This window comes from Sporothrix brasiliensis (genome assembly GCF_000820605.1).
Source record: "Sporothrix brasiliensis 5110 chromosome Unknown Cont21, whole genome shotgun sequence".
Lineage (NCBI taxonomy): Eukaryota > Fungi > Ascomycota > Sordariomycetes > Ophiostomatales > Ophiostomataceae > Sporothrix > Sporothrix brasiliensis.
In genome coordinates this window covers 660481-675144 of record NW_024467140.1, presented here as the reverse complement: position 1 = coordinate 675144, position 14664 = coordinate 660481, and the positions used below count along the sequence as shown (strand labels likewise).

General features: G+C 53.7%; 4 protein-coding genes across 4 annotated transcripts; 2 read left to right on the top strand and 2 right to left on the bottom strand.

Moving 5' to 3' along the window:
- Positions 1–2242: 2242 nt before the first annotated feature.
- SPBR_04639 (mitogen-activated protein kinase kinase kinase) lies at positions 2243–5216 on the top strand (the record flags this gene model as incomplete). The annotated part of the gene is made up of 3 exons (XM_040762916.1): positions 2243–2671; positions 2847–3116; positions 3162–5216. The coding sequence occupies 3 exons, from the start codon at positions 2243–2245 to the stop codon at positions 5214–5216; spliced, it is 2754 nt and encodes a 917-aa protein (XP_040615225.1).
- A 1142-nt stretch (positions 5217–6358) lies between these two features.
- Positions 6359–7693, bottom strand: SPBR_05010 (uncharacterized protein; the record flags this gene model as incomplete). The annotated part of the gene is made up of 2 exons (XM_040763287.1): positions 6359–7555; positions 7580–7693. The coding sequence occupies 2 exons, from the start codon at positions 7691–7693 to the stop codon at positions 6359–6361; spliced, it is 1311 nt and encodes a 436-aa protein (XP_040615224.1).
- Positions 7694–10691: 2998 nt separating this feature from the next.
- SPBR_05293 (V-type H+-transporting ATPase 16kDa proteolipid subunit) lies at positions 10692–11396 on the top strand (the record flags this gene model as incomplete). The annotated part of the gene is made up of 3 exons (XM_040763570.1): positions 10692–10735; positions 10848–10860; positions 10932–11396. The coding sequence occupies 3 exons, from the start codon at positions 10692–10694 to the stop codon at positions 11394–11396; spliced, it is 522 nt and encodes a 173-aa protein (XP_040615223.1).
- A 222-nt stretch (positions 11397–11618) lies between these two features.
- Positions 11619–14664, bottom strand: SPBR_04631 (uncharacterized protein; the record flags this gene model as incomplete). The annotated part of the gene is made up of 3 exons (XM_040762908.1): positions 11619–11691; positions 11772–12919; positions 12997–14664. 3 exons carry the CDS (start codon positions 14662–14664, stop codon positions 11619–11621), a joined length of 2889 nt encoding a protein of 962 aa, XP_040615222.1.

The window sequence follows — 14664 nt, the reverse complement described above, 5'->3', positions numbered from 1 at the left end:
CGAGCCCTTCGATTGCTTTTTCGCCATGTGGGTGGTTGCATGCAGGCACAGCGAGGTAGCGAGGCTCTTGTGGGTTACAGTGGACGGCCGCGCTAAGAGGCAGGCGAGACAGGCACAAAGAACACTGGCTCAAGTACTCCGTAAAGTGTTGATTGGTCTGTGCGCACTGGCACGTTTCACACCAGCTGCCGCCGACCAGAGAGCAAAAAATAGAACAAACGTTCCTATTCTCTCTCATTTGTTGAAGTGTCTTAAGGGGTGCAACCGATGGACCAATCGCAAGCAACACTCTTATTTTGCCGTGAAGATGGAGTGGAGTAAGGAAGTCACAGAAACAACAGTCAAGACGTTGTAGCCGGTCAAGCGAGGGACGGGCAGGTGCAGGCAAGACATTGGAGTCGCTCTTCCAGTTCCCGTTCTTCCATAGTGGTCGCAGTACCTTCTAGTCACACATCGCACTTGTTTCCGTACGGCAACTACTTTAGTACGGAGTGTTATGCTGATAAATTCAACCCACTTCCCTCCCTTTTACTTCTTTGCTATTTCCGAGCCTTCATATTGAGGCGCTGTCATGGGCAGTGTTCTTATGATAAGCGGTTCCAGGGGTAGAAACTGGTTGATAAAATACAAGTGGATATTTTAGGCCGATTTGGAGGCGTTTCTTTTTTCAAAGGCGGCGCACGTTGCAGAAAAAGCAACCAACGGGCAGGTGTCTGCATGTTTTCTGTTCGGAGTATTTTCCATGTCGCTGCCCTTGTCAGATACGAAGTACAGATACGTCTGTTTCTTCCAAAGGCGCCTGGACCTGGGCTAACCCGAACGGTTCGGCCAATCCAAGCACGTCTCGTTGCACCTAAAGGGAAAGAGCACCACGCTAAAATCTGAAGCAGGCGCCTGTCGAACCCCCTTACCCAAGGCAGGTACAACGACGAAGAAGGGAAGGAGCAAAAGAACACCATTCATGTCTTTCGACTCGTAAATGGGGACCCAGCGGAGCCGTTAGGCTTAATAGGTTGCAGGTTGCAGGTCGTTCCTGCTGTGTCCTGTCCAATTGTAAATCAGCTAAAGAACGGAACCCCCTAAAGAGTCCTACGGAGTAAAGAAAGAATGACCGACAGGCCAAGAAACACACTCACCTGTAGTGCCTCACACCAGCAAGGTCCGTATCCTCGTTGCGCTCCACTTTCCCGTACACGCTGAGTGTTTCTCCTTTGCCAGCTCAAGTCTCTCCTCAAATTCATCTCAGGCGTATTCGAAACCCCGAGAGATTGACCCCAGACAGCCCGCAATCAACTGCCCAGTGCTCCTGGCTTTGTTTTCAACGGGACAACGCATCGCCTTTCGACAGCGTCTCGGCAGTGTAACCCGTTCTCGCCTCCGGCGCCCCCTTTTCATCCTCTGCCAGCGCCTGCATCCTCTTTTCTTATCACCCGTCTTTGATTCTCGTCGTCCTGCTCTTTTGTCGTTCTTTGCTCTCGCCCCTTCAAACCTAACCTGTCTCTTTGTCTGCTTGTTTCTCGCCTCTTTTCATCCACAACTCGCATAGCAACTTGTGCTTCGATCTGCGGTCCTTGCAGTGAGGCAACTACTCACGGCCAGTGGTTTTCTTCTTACACGCCCTTAAGGGAACACACCCTGAGAGCTCGTCTTCTATTACCCCTGTTCCATTTTGTAGTCCGCTTCTATTTTTTTCTTATTGCCGCCAACCCTGTTGCACACCCCTCCCTCCTTCTCCTCCTCCTTTCCCTCTCTTCGCTCATCTTCCTATTTGAAACCCTGTGCACCCTGCTTTTCTTCACCGGAGCCTGTTCTTGGTGGCCCTTTTCTATCGCGACAAAATCTCACGCATACCCGCCTGGCCTGTCTGTGCCATCAGACCACGTTCTCGCGACTGGGCAGACGTTCCCGTTTTTCCCTCTCTTTCTGTCGGTCGCGCTCTTTCGTTCCGGTCACAGAGCCACGAGATAGACGTGTCAACGAAGAACGGCAGACGAATAAACCAAGAAAACCAACAACGGCTCTTCATATTGCAAATATCTTTTGGGGACACCAGAGTCCGCTGGCGGCCATCTGCAAGCAATCGAGAGCGCTATCCGATATATCAACAACCACCCCGACGAAGAGACGAAGCTGCAGATCGCACTCCTTCCTCTCCCTCGCCTGAGGACTTTTGACGAGCGACTATTGGGGCTTCTGGGCCACTCCCTCTTCTCTTTCAACCACACTCTACAGACAATATAACATGGCGATGCTCGCAGCAAAGTCGCCATACCTGCCGAATCTCGGCGGGCAGGCGCCGGGTGGCCTTGTGTCAGGTCTGCCAACACCGTCCGCAGTTTACGCTCCTACCCGGCGAGTTTTGATCGCACCAGCTACCACAAGCCAGTCTTTTGCCAGCCCAACAGACTCGGAGTTCTCTGACTCGGACGCACCTGACTCCGTCAAGAACTGGGACGAGGACCGTGTGTGCGAATACCTCCGCAGTGTCAAGTGCGGCGACTACGAGAAGATGTTCCGGAAAAATCACATTAACGGCGAGAACCTCCTCGAGATGGACAAGGAGGTTCTTAAGGAAATGGGCATTGAGAAGGTTGGCGATCGCGTCCGCCTCTTCCTCAGCATCAAGAAGCTGCGGACAAAGGCATATGCAAACCAGAAGAAACGGAATAGGGTATGTGTCAATCTCCTTGCTCGCATTGCGATTGCCTTTGCGTTTTTTCTGCCGAGTTTGCGTTCAGTTTCTCCTCTACCATGGGGTCCCTCATTTTGTTTTTCTTTGCTTTCTCTCTTTATTCTCAACATTACCCTGGTGCGCTCCCCCGTTCTCCCTCTCACACGTTCAACAGGAATCATTTGGCGGCTTGGACATCCAATATGTCCCGTCATCGGGCTCCCCCAGCCTTGGAAACTCTGGCCGCCCTGCGGTCCCCACACCGACCGCCAACAAGCGCTACTCCCGCCAGATCGACCTCTCCTCCATGGCTCTCGAAGGCATCGGTGCCAAGTCCTCGCGTCCAAACTCCCCTCCGTCAAGTGCCGAGCAACTGCGCACCGCGCGCCCAGGCAGATATCCGACCCCAAACCAGGCATATTCTGGCCAGGCGACGGCTACAGCCGTAAGCCGTTTCCCCGCCCCATCCCCGGAATCTGCACCTGCACAGTCCTCCGGTCGTCTGGTAGTGGCCCACACCCGCAACAACTCTAGCATGGACGGTTCTCTGATGGCTGCTCTACCACAGAACCAAGACGTGATCCGCGTGATCTCGACCGGTGGCGTTACCAAAGTCGTCAAGATTGCCGATTGTAAAACCTGTGAAGAAGTCATGCGCGTGACCTTGCGGAAGTTTGCCCTCCGTGAAGATCACGAACGCAACTACTGCTTCTGGGTCTTGAACGGCGTCGACCCGAACCCCCACCAATGCATACGCCTTAGCGATACTGAGCTGTGGCGCATCATTAAGGACCAGACGCGCCCCGAAAGAAACCGCCTTATCCTCCGCCGAGTCCCCTCTGGCGAACCGGGTCGTTCCGAGCTGGAGAGAGCCTCAGCTATTGCTATGGAAGAGATGCAACAAAACCATGGCCACAGTCTGCCTACAGTAGAAAAGCGAAGCCAGCTTAAGGTGCAGAAGGTGCTCGGTGAGAGCTGGGACAACTTACAGCATCAGCAGCCACCCCTGTCGCCTGTCACGTATCAGGATGACCGTGAGCGCAATGTGAACAACGCTGCTCGCGATCTTGAACGTCCGGCGCCCGTCGAGACGCTCCGTCCGCCAATCCGCAGAAAGGGTGTTTTAAGACAATTCGGTGGTCTTCGCCCTCCTAGCGAGCTCATTGCCTCAGATTTGACTACTTACTTCCCAGACCACCCGCGCGAAGACATTGACCGCACAGCACGCTTGTCTATGAGACGCTCAGCCCGCCTAAGCAAGGTTAATAGCCGCCTTAGTGTGGCCAGCAACCTCAGCTTCGCCTCCAGCATCCAGGATGCGCCTCCCATCCCGACCATTGCAGACAGCTGGCTGAACACCTCTGGCCAATTGGCCAAAGTCCAGCAGCGGGATCAGCGCAGTATTCGTGCGCCCCATGCTTACCGTGACTCTATTGCCTCGTCCATGCTGGACACACTCCAGGAGGAGCAGACGTCGATGGAGCCCAACCGCAAGTCGTACGTTTCGTATGCTGACAGCGGCTCCGACACTGCCGCTGTCAGCATTACAGATCCTGATGGCAACCTTGTCCGCCACAGCTTTTATGACGAGACGACCACGACCGGCTCTGGCTCTAGCTCTCTCAAGGAGGTGAGCCAAGCTCTGGATGCTGACGGTGAGGGCGCAGACGAGGAGCTGCAGAGCTTCCTTGCCGGCGAGTCTTGGGATGAGAGCAAGTGGATGAAGGGTGCGCTCATTGGTTCTGGTTCGTTTGGTTGCGTGTACCTCGCCCTGCACGCCGTTACAGGTGAGCTGCTGGCTGTCAAGCAAGTCGAGGCGCCAGCACCTGGCGCCAACGGCCAGATTGACTCTCGCAAGAAGAGCATGATTGAGGCACTGAAGCGCGAGATCAGCCTCCTGCGTGACCTCCGCCATCCCAACATTGTGCAGTACCTCGGCTGCGGCTCTTCGACCGATTTCCTTAACATTTTCCTCGAGTATGTTCCCGGCGGTTCTGTGCAGACGATGCTTAACTCGTACGGCGCGCTTCCCGAGCCGCTCGTCCGCAGCTTTGTCCGCCAGATCCTTCACGGCCTGTCGTACCTGCATCAACGCGATATCATTCACCGTGACATCAAGGGTGCCAACATATTGGTTGACAACAAGGGCACGATTAAGATTTCCGATTTCGGTATCTCGAAGAAGCTCGAGGCCACGAACATTCTCAATGGTGCGAACAATAGCAAGAACCGGCCATCCATGCAGGGCTCCGTGTTCTGGATGGCGCCTGAGGTGGTCAAGCGCACGAGCTACACGCGCAAGGCTGACATCTGGTCGCTTGGCTGCCTGGTCGTTGAGATGATGACGGGTACACACCCGTTCCCCGACTGCACGCAATTGCAAGCTATCTTCAAGATTGGCGGCAGCAAGGCGGCGCCGACGATCCCCGAGGGCGCCAGCGAGGAGGCCAAGCTGTTCTTGAGCCAAACGTTTGAGATGGATCACAATAAACGGCCCAGTGCAGACGAACTACTAGCCAGCCCGTTCTTGACTCCCATCACATAAGAGTTTGAAACTCCTGTTTGCTCTTCACTCTCACTCTTCTCGTCGTCTCTAAAGATTGCGATGAGAAATGACTTCTCTTTTTCAGGTGGATTTTTACTACATCGGGTTTATATATGTTGCTTTGCACTCTTCCCATTCTTCACAAGACCTATTTGACACGACGACTACGAATGCACCTTCTTCTCACCCCCCCTCTAAAGACCATTGATTTTCTTCAGCATGCTTGCGGAGTTGGAATTCCTAATACACGTTATAAATATGCATACACATCAACATATATACAATGGGAATGATTTTAGTTTTACAATGTAACACCACGCGTCTTTCAACTTGCCCACACAACTCAGTATCGACACCGTGACCTCAACACAAGGCAAGGAAGCAACAAGTAAAAAGGAAGGCCTGCCTGACAAATAAAACGTACAGGAGCGGGTAGTCGTTTGTCGTCACCGACCTAACTACGAATCCGCCGATGACTTTTTCAATCGGCAGCCGGCACTTCACTCCAACCATGTGCCACTCACGGCCCGACCATCGTATCTCATCGACACTCCTCTCGGTCCAATCATCTCCAGACATCAAGAATTGCACAATCCAAGCCGTTCCTGTTCGGTCCTTTATTAGAGAAGGCCCTATATTACCGGCCGCCAAAGGAGACAAGAAATATGTCCCCAGCATCGAATGTAAAAATGGTGGAGACCCCACTAAAACCATGAGATGATGCGACTCACGCCAAGCTGTCTTGAAGTTGTTTCGAAGGAGGTCCTCGCACGATTCCGTTGGCAATGAAATCCGGGGCAACGACCATGATATTTGAATTAATGTATCAATTAAGACGGGGTATTATTGATGTAGATGGTAGTTGGTATATTGTTCGCAGACAAATGGTATTTTGTGTAATAGAAAATAGATCGTAATGTAATGCGTTAGAGAATCCAAGAAGAGCATATCCTCGAGCCAGTCAGATAAACCCTCCAGAAGCCCGTCTGATCCCACTCAAAGGTACTTCTCCCGCACCCTCTAGCCCTCTATTCAGAAATGCCTCGCCGAATATAAAACGCCATGTTCCCAGATGCAATCGCTATGCCAATGTAACATGTAATGAAAATGGTAAAATGTAAGGAAACGCAGAGAGACTGGACTCAAATCAATATCATGCTCAGCCCAACGAGAGCGGAAGAGGCAACTGCTGCCAAGATGGCAACGACTGCTTGGCTAGAAAACGCCGCGGCTCCGTTGGCCTTGCTGTCGTTTGCCACAAGAGTCAGCCCAGACGTTGCAGCGACAGAGTTGGTTACGAGCGTGGCGTCCGGAACACTCGAGGCGCCAGTGCCGATTTCCACGACATTGGACGCGGTCGTGTTGAAAACGGTCTGGGCCAGCGAAATCTGGTTGTTGTCGAGATCATAAACAACATAGGCCGAGCGCAGGAACGTATCACCCAAGACATTTGTTCCCGTGCCGGCAGGGGCGATGCCAAACAGGCAGGCAGTCTGGCCGTTCCGGAAGGTCGGACGCTTGCCACTAGCCGTGACCAAGTCAAGCACCAGCTCATCAATACCCACCGTGATCGACGGGCTCGAGAATTCAAACGTCACACTCGAGTTGGCTTTGTCGGCCAGGGAGCAGGGCACATAGGCGGCACCCTCGGAAGCGTCGTACGTGGCACCGACCTGGTTGAAGATGGTCTGCACTATGGAGTCGGGAAGGTATGTGAGTGACGAGCCCGAATCTAAGAGCACGGCCAGAGCCATGTTGCTGGCGAGGGTGGCCGAGCCAAGCTGGAGGCCCGTCAAGGTCACGAGGAACTCCGAGAAGGCGCCTGCCTGCTTCTGAACAGGCAGTGTGTGAAGGGAACCAGAATACTGTGCGGTGTCAACGCCACCAAACAGGATGCTGCCCGTATCTGCGTCCAAGTCGTTCAACCATAGACTGTAGGAGTTGCTCTGGATGATGCCGTCTGCAACCATCTGGGCTGGTAGATTGGGATAGGTCGCCTTGCCTGCGCGGCCCACCTGCACCTCGTTGATTGCGTAACCGATACCCAGGATACCCTGAGAGGATGAGCTGGTGTAGCCGACACCGAACTGCATTTTTGAGAGGGCTGTAGAACCGTTTGTGCCGATGCTGACCTTGTCTGTCACATAATCGCCGCTGGCTCCCGAGCCGTCGACGTAGGAGATTGTGAAGTAGCTCCCCACGTAGCCGTATGTTGAGGAGGAGTTGGCCGTGTATGTGCCAGCAAAGGCACAGGGTTGCGATGCCTGCTTGCACAGCGTCGAGCTGGGTGTATTTACCCACAGGTCGCTACTGCCGGTGTCGATATGAAGGCGGAGAGACTGTGCTGGTGTTCCCAAGCTTACATTCACAAAGTAAAGAGTCTCTTCGTTGTCTAGACTGACTTCCACGGTGGTCGACCTGCGTCGTAACCGGTCTCGTTGCACCGGATTGTCGACTCGTCTTCGCTCGGTAGCCATACTGATGACTCTAGGAGGACCATCAGTCCTTTTTTGCAGGACCAGCGCGTTGGTTGAAGCTATTAAGGCAGAGACCAGAACGGCCAATGTTGTTGGCAACTTCATGGTGCGAGATGTGTGTGGCGTCGAGACAAGTGTCTCGGTAAAAGAGTAAAAAGGAAAAAAGAGGAGATCAAGAGTTCAAGACTCTATGGCTATGGAATGACTGTAGGACGCTGTAACTATATGATAGTAAAAGGCGAGGATGGAAAGCAGCTCTATACACGAAGGGTGGGATTTGCTGTTTTAAGAAATCGATCGACGAGTGACAGTAGATGGAGAGGAGGGAAACGGATATAAATATGGCTACTAAATATAAAACAAAAGGAAATCGAGTGAGAAGGGGAGAGGCAGGCCAAACTGGGGCAAAAGAGGGCGAGACCACACAGCAGTCGATCGCGAGAAAAGAGCCGTGATAGTACTAAATAGGAAACAATAGAAGGAGGCCAACGCGAGAGTAGGGCAGAGAACGGAAGTATGTGATCTGCCCAGGCCGTCTGGAACCGCGAAAGTAGAGGCGCACGGGGGAGAAAGATTGTAGGGTTGTAGGGCAAAGTGAGGGTATTAGGAAAAAAAGGGGACGAGAGGAGCAATTAAAGCAGATTGATGTGCAGAAAGAACAAACGGCCAAGTGTCTTGGGGATTGTATTGGGCTTGGAAGGTCTTGTCCATGAGTCCGCAAGACGTTTATGCGGACTTGGCGGGCGAACGACTGGTTCTTATGGCAGGAACGACCGAAACACGCAAAAAATGAATTGTCAGAAGACGAGCACAGAACATAGAGCAGAATACAAAAATAGACGGCTCTGTCGGTGTAAACGGGGCACCGGGGGCAAGAGCAGCCTTGGGTACGCAGGTGTATGCGTGTACATGCGTGTACATTGGGAAGGAAGTAGCCCTCACGATGCCACTGATGACTGAGCGCTTGCGTCACCCAGGAGGGCAAGAGCGATGCACGCGCATGCCCAGTGCCAATGGCCTAGCACCTGCCCGTTGGTGCCCACGAAATATTTTCCTGTCCAGTGAGAGTGTACAGTCGGCAGGTGCAAACAAACGACGAAACCACTGCTACGCACGACGAAGTTGGGGGCATGTCCTGTTTGCGACGATGCTTTGCACGGACTGGGGTGCAAAAGGGTGGGCGGCTGCACTTGCAGCAAGGCTCCGGCACGGGGGGACTGGATCTCATACAAGTGTCATGTCGCAGGGCAGGAAGGGGCCAATCTGTACATGGCAGGGCAAGAGCAATGGCTAAACAGAAGGCTTGGGCGTCACAAACAGATACAATCCATGAACGGAAGCAACACTGAAGAGCTCACGACAGGACATTAAACCGAAGAATGAGCATTGGGCCAAGCGTCTCGGCACTTCTTGACCTGCTCTTGGTACAGCGCCGTGCAATCAACCTGCCATTTTTTGCGTCTTGTGGTGTGTCGCCAATTGCACCAATGTCGTTTGCACCGTTATTCTTCTCTTCTCCTCTTCTTCTCTTCTTCTCTTCTTGTCATCTTTTCATTTCTTTCTTGGGCCTGCCTTCGCGGCGGCTTAGCCCCTTGGCTCCTTGGCTGTTGGCTTGGCCCAGCCTCTCTTGGCCTCACTGGTCGCTTGGCTGGCTGGTCTTGGCCATGAATGGTCGTCTTGGTCACTCATATGCAACCCCGAGCGCCGTTTCTCGAGTACACCAGACCGCCACAATGGACGCGCGGTCGTGAGGTTGGGACTAGCACACAAGTGGTCGAGCCGTGCTGGCGCTGTCCTGAAACACGACTGTGTTAAGCCGCCAAAACAGCAAAACACCGCCAGGCCGCTCTTCACATCCAGCGCCCCTGGTTCCGGATCAGAAATCTGACACGCGGCCGGCGGATCATCACGCAGCATCCGCGACCACACAAAAAGCATCAGTGGCAAAACGCTAGAGAAGTGCAAAAATAGAGACCCCCAACGAAACAAGAGACCGAGACTTGGGGCGCAGCCCGTTTCTCCGTGCTTCAACGCAGGCAATGCAGTGCCAACCCATCCGTGGACAGTGCACACGATAGTTTGCTAAGCTATAGTTACCTCTGGCCATTCAGCGTTGCGAGTTGTGTTTCCATCTGTTCTTTTTGTATTCTCTAAATGCCCCCCCGACTCGGGATCTTCTGGTTTGCATATTCTCCGTCCCCCTTTCACCCCCAAAGCGTTCTTCTGTATGGTTCTTGCTGCCTCTGTTTCCTCTGTTCCCAGTCTTCGTCTTCCTGTGTGTGTATATGTGTATATGTACGCGTGTTTGATTCTGGTTGCTGTCGGTCATAACATTGCTCATAATTGGCGATCCAGGCCCGGTCTGGATTCCTATATAACTAACCTCTGGTGGTTCTGATGGCCGTTGCCAGCTGGCTACGAAATACCGTCAATGGCATTGCTCATTAAGAGACAGCCAAGCTCGCCGAATTGTCTGGACCGATTGGGGAGACGAGACATCCGCCGGGAGTCTCGTAAGACATTTAGGTTTGGGCTTTGAGGTGGAAACCATTGTCCTGTTACCACAGATCTTGGCCCATTGGCATACATGACCCCTTACAAAAGACAGACCTCTTCGCAATGGATGACAACTGTCTGTCATCCACGTTGTCTCTCACGTGCACACGAGGAACATAAAAATTGGCTTACAACACCAGCCAATAGGGCCTCTGCATGTAAGAAAGCAAGAACCGAATTGACTGTTGCCTGATGCAAAATCCTTAGTCCAACGCATTTGACTCCCACGACCTCGTCAGAAAGAAGTGTTGTCGGGCAGTCTATCGTCCGACTACATGGATAATCGTGCCTGTAATTTCAATTTCTCTAATTTGTGTAGTCCTTTCAAAGGCGTCTTGAGCATCGACAACTTTGATGGGAACAAGGCAGCATCTGATAACTACCGTGAATCTTGTATTTGCAACACTTTTGAAGACCACGATATCGAGCCTACTTCATCACCATGGCCGACTTCACCTCTATTGACTACGTCAACCTGGACCGTTGGTAAGCCGATGCGCAAAAGCAATATAAAATAACCCAATTCGATGCTGGCTCGTGGACGCTGGCCTCGTTACTTCGGTCTTGTTAATGTGAAACCATAATGATGATTTTCTAGTCCAGTGTATGCAGTAAGTTCCTCGCCCGGCTGACCAGCTCCTCCCCCAGAAGTGAAACTGACAGCAAGTTCCTCCTCTCTTAGTCCTTCTTCGGCGCCATCGGTGCGGCCTGCGCCATCGTCTTTGCCGTCATTGGCGCCTCCTACGGCACCGCCAAGTCCGCCACCGCCATCTTTACGGCCGGTGTCCTTCGTCCCGATCGCCTGATGCAGAACACGCTCTGCGCCATCATGGCCCAGGCCCTGTGCATATACGGCCTTGTCGCCAGCGTCATCATCAGCAATGGCGTTCATGAGAAGATGGCGCTGTACACGGGGTTCATGTACCTGGCCGCCGGCCTGTCCGTTGGCTTGTGCGGATTGGCCGCCGGGTTCGCCATTGGCATTGTGGGTGATGCGGGCGTGCGTGCGAGTACACAGCAGCCGCGGCTGTACGTTGGCATGGTGCTGATCCTCATCTTTGCCGAGGTGTTGGGACTCTACGGCGTGGTGGTGTCGATTCTGATGATGACGAACGCCACCAACGGCGCAACAGTCTGCACTGCCTAACATATAAACTGATATGCACGACTTGTTTGTCACGCGACGTCTGGTTTTCGATCTTCCTGGGGGCAGTGGCAGACGATGTAGATGCGAGCAGATTGGAAGGCGCACACAATTCACATGCTTCAAAATGTTGAGAAACAATGCATTGGATGTAAATCAGGTGCTGAAATATAGACAATTAATACAGTACAAAGGCTCACACCTCAGTCATCGTCGCTTGCTGCGCTACAACACCCACTCATTCTTGTTCTCATCAGGTCGAATAAAGGGCTCGTTGATCTTTTTGATGGCAAAGTCGCTGCACAAGATACTACCAAAAATGTTAGCACGACATTTAAAAGCAGAAAAGGGGAAAGGATAGATGAGTCAAATTCGTACCATGCAGACGCAACCAGCGCATCCAGCTCGGCCACCATCGCGTCCTTCTTAGGGCCCGTCACCAAGCCTTTCGTGATCTGGACCTGCAGATCGCGGATCTTACGTCCAACGCCATGGCTCGACTGTTCCAGCACCCGGCGTCCCAAGCAGTCCGAGTGGAATGCGTGCTGGCAGGGGAACACAAAGAACTGGCGGCTTAGCAGCGGCAGCCCGCAGACGTAGCACTTCTCACCGGGCTCCACAATGGCGTACCGGTGGTCCAGTGCCGCAATGTCTACCTTGATGTTAGCGGCCGTCTGGCTGCTGTCGTCCATTTCTTTTTTCAGACCGTCAATCTCGCGACTGTAGTCCTCAAGCGCTGCACAAATCTCCTCTTTGAAATCGTCGATGACAACAAAGTCGGGGAAGAAGGGGATCAAATCCTCAATCTTGAGCAGGTCGCAACGCTTCAAAAAGTCAATCGCGGCCTTGATGCCACCGTTCGACTGTTGCGAGATGACCTTGCGCGCCACCGCCAGCCAGAGCTTTTTGCGGAGTGTCGTGTTGTCCATCGGCCGATCTGCAACGACGGACGCCAGCTCGACGGCATCATGCGACAGTGCCAGGTCCACGGCTTGCACATATTGGCCCATGCTCGTGTAGATGTGCACACACGAGAGCACGCGCTTGTACTGGATGCACAACCGCAGCGCAAAGTCCGGGTCGAACCGAGGCTCATCGCCCTGTGACTCCAGGTACGACAGCAGTGCCGCCTCGTCGCGCGCCGGAAGAGACGCGTACATCGACACAATCGTATTGTGCACGGCCGCGTCCGTCGAGTGCAGCTGGTTGATGACGTACTGCAGGTAGCGGATCGCTTGGTTTTGCGCGAGCGGACCCTGGAAGGAACTGTCGTAGTCCAGCAGTGCCGGGATCATACTGCGTGGATTAATGCTGTTGCCCTGGCGCATCAGCACGTCGACCAACTCTGTAGCCACATGCGTCATGAGCACGCTGCTGTAGCGGTAAAAAGCATCGGCGTCAGTCTGTCGCTTCAGCACCGCAAGTGCCTCGGACCACTTCTCTCGCTGCACCCAGTACGACAGGACATAGTTATAGTCGTTGATGGCATCAGCAAAAAAAGGAGTTCCTCCTCGCGGCCGTGGCTGCTAATGATATCGTAGACCGTTTTGCGGTCCAGGTCGGCCTTGTGCTTACGCGCAAATGCCTTGAATTCGTCACGAACCAGCTCGAGCTGCTCCCGCGTCTGTGCCGGGTCCAGTGTCTCCGACAGCTCGGCTTTTGTGACAATAGTGTCGTCCAGCGAGTTGAGCTTCGCCATAAAAATCTCCACAAGCCAGCTAGCAATCATCACTCGTTGCATGACACCCGGCTTCTTGTAAGTGCTGAGTTTGGTCAGAAGATACTTGCGCAACGCGTCGGGTTGGTTGCGGTCGATCAAAGCCAGAGCCACATCCTCAAATGGTTTGCTGCTTTTGCTGTAGATACCGGCTGCCTCATCAAAGAGGCCCTTTCCAATCAGGTAGTCACCAGACGCCGTTGCCACAGCATCGCGCTGCGCTGCGTTGTGTGCATATTGCATCGCCGCATCAAACTGCTGCAGTTGTAGCATGATTTTCCAGATATCGCGATCCTCATCGCGAACAACGATCTCAAAGATCTCCTTGGCCGTGAACAACCAGAAAGTACTCTTTTGCAGGTCTACGCTCAGAGAAATGGCCTTTTGGCCCGGGTCAAGGATCACCTGATCGTACACCACAGAGCCCGTCAGGCGGTTTGCAGCAACAATGCGACCCGCCACAAGGCTGATCACATGCCATTGCGTCAGAGCAATTGTGTCGACCGGGTCGTTGGTGACTCGCCGTCTGCCGGCGCTCGATGCATCGGAGCCAGCGACCAGCTGGGATCGCGGGATCAGCTTCGACTCGGCAAATACATTTGTCCCGAGCTCGGGTTTCGGTGAAGCAACAAGCAGCTTGCCGTGGTAAACGCCATGCGACGATAGCCAGGCGAATGCCCGATCAGGGCTTACTGCCTCATAGGGCCTGCCAGTTTCTGGGTCTGGCGACACGACGAGGGAGGTGGTAGATGTCGACAAAGAGGTTCCAGGTGCTGAGGAGGAAGATGCTGTTGTTGAGGCCGTGGAAGCTGCCCCACCGGAAGAAGTGGAAGCAAGGTCATGAATAACCGGCTGCTCAGCTTCAAAAAGCTTTGTGTACACCGAGCCGCCGCCGTCCTGTGCCCGGCCAATCTTCCCGACCCAATGCAACAGCCTCGACGAGGTGCTCACGAGCACGCGCCGAAACTGGTCAGAGCGGCTTGGGATGGCATCGGCCCAGAGGCCAGTAATGGCACCATCTGGCAATCGCGCCAAGCTCTTGATGTACTTGTCTTCCTTGCGGTAGAAGTCGTTGGACGGTTCCAAAAACGATTCGTAGATGTTGCCGTCGGCGGCACCTATGAGGATCTCACGGGTTGAGGCCGTGGGAAGCAATGGGTTCCAGGCAATCGACTGGATAGGCACGCCGCGCAGCCGCGCGAGAGGTTTCGGCTGGCGCGATTGAGAGTGTAGGTAGTAGCACTCGCCGGCCGATGTGCAGATAACAAGGTGGGAGGCGGTCGGGTCGAGGAAGAGCCGCTCGATGACGCCGATCTCGGACGGACGTTTCGGAAGGTCGATATCGTCGATGTCTTCAGGACGGTTCAGGTCAATGCGGAGGATGCGGCCATTGGAGAGAGCAAGCACAAGCACGTTGTTGGCAACTTGCGCAGCAACAAAGTTGGCCGCAATGGAGAATTGCATTTGCACGCGCTGCACATCGAAGATCGGAAGGCCATTGTCGTCTGCCAGCCCAGAGGTGGCCGAGAAGCCGCTCGACGGATCCAAAGCCAT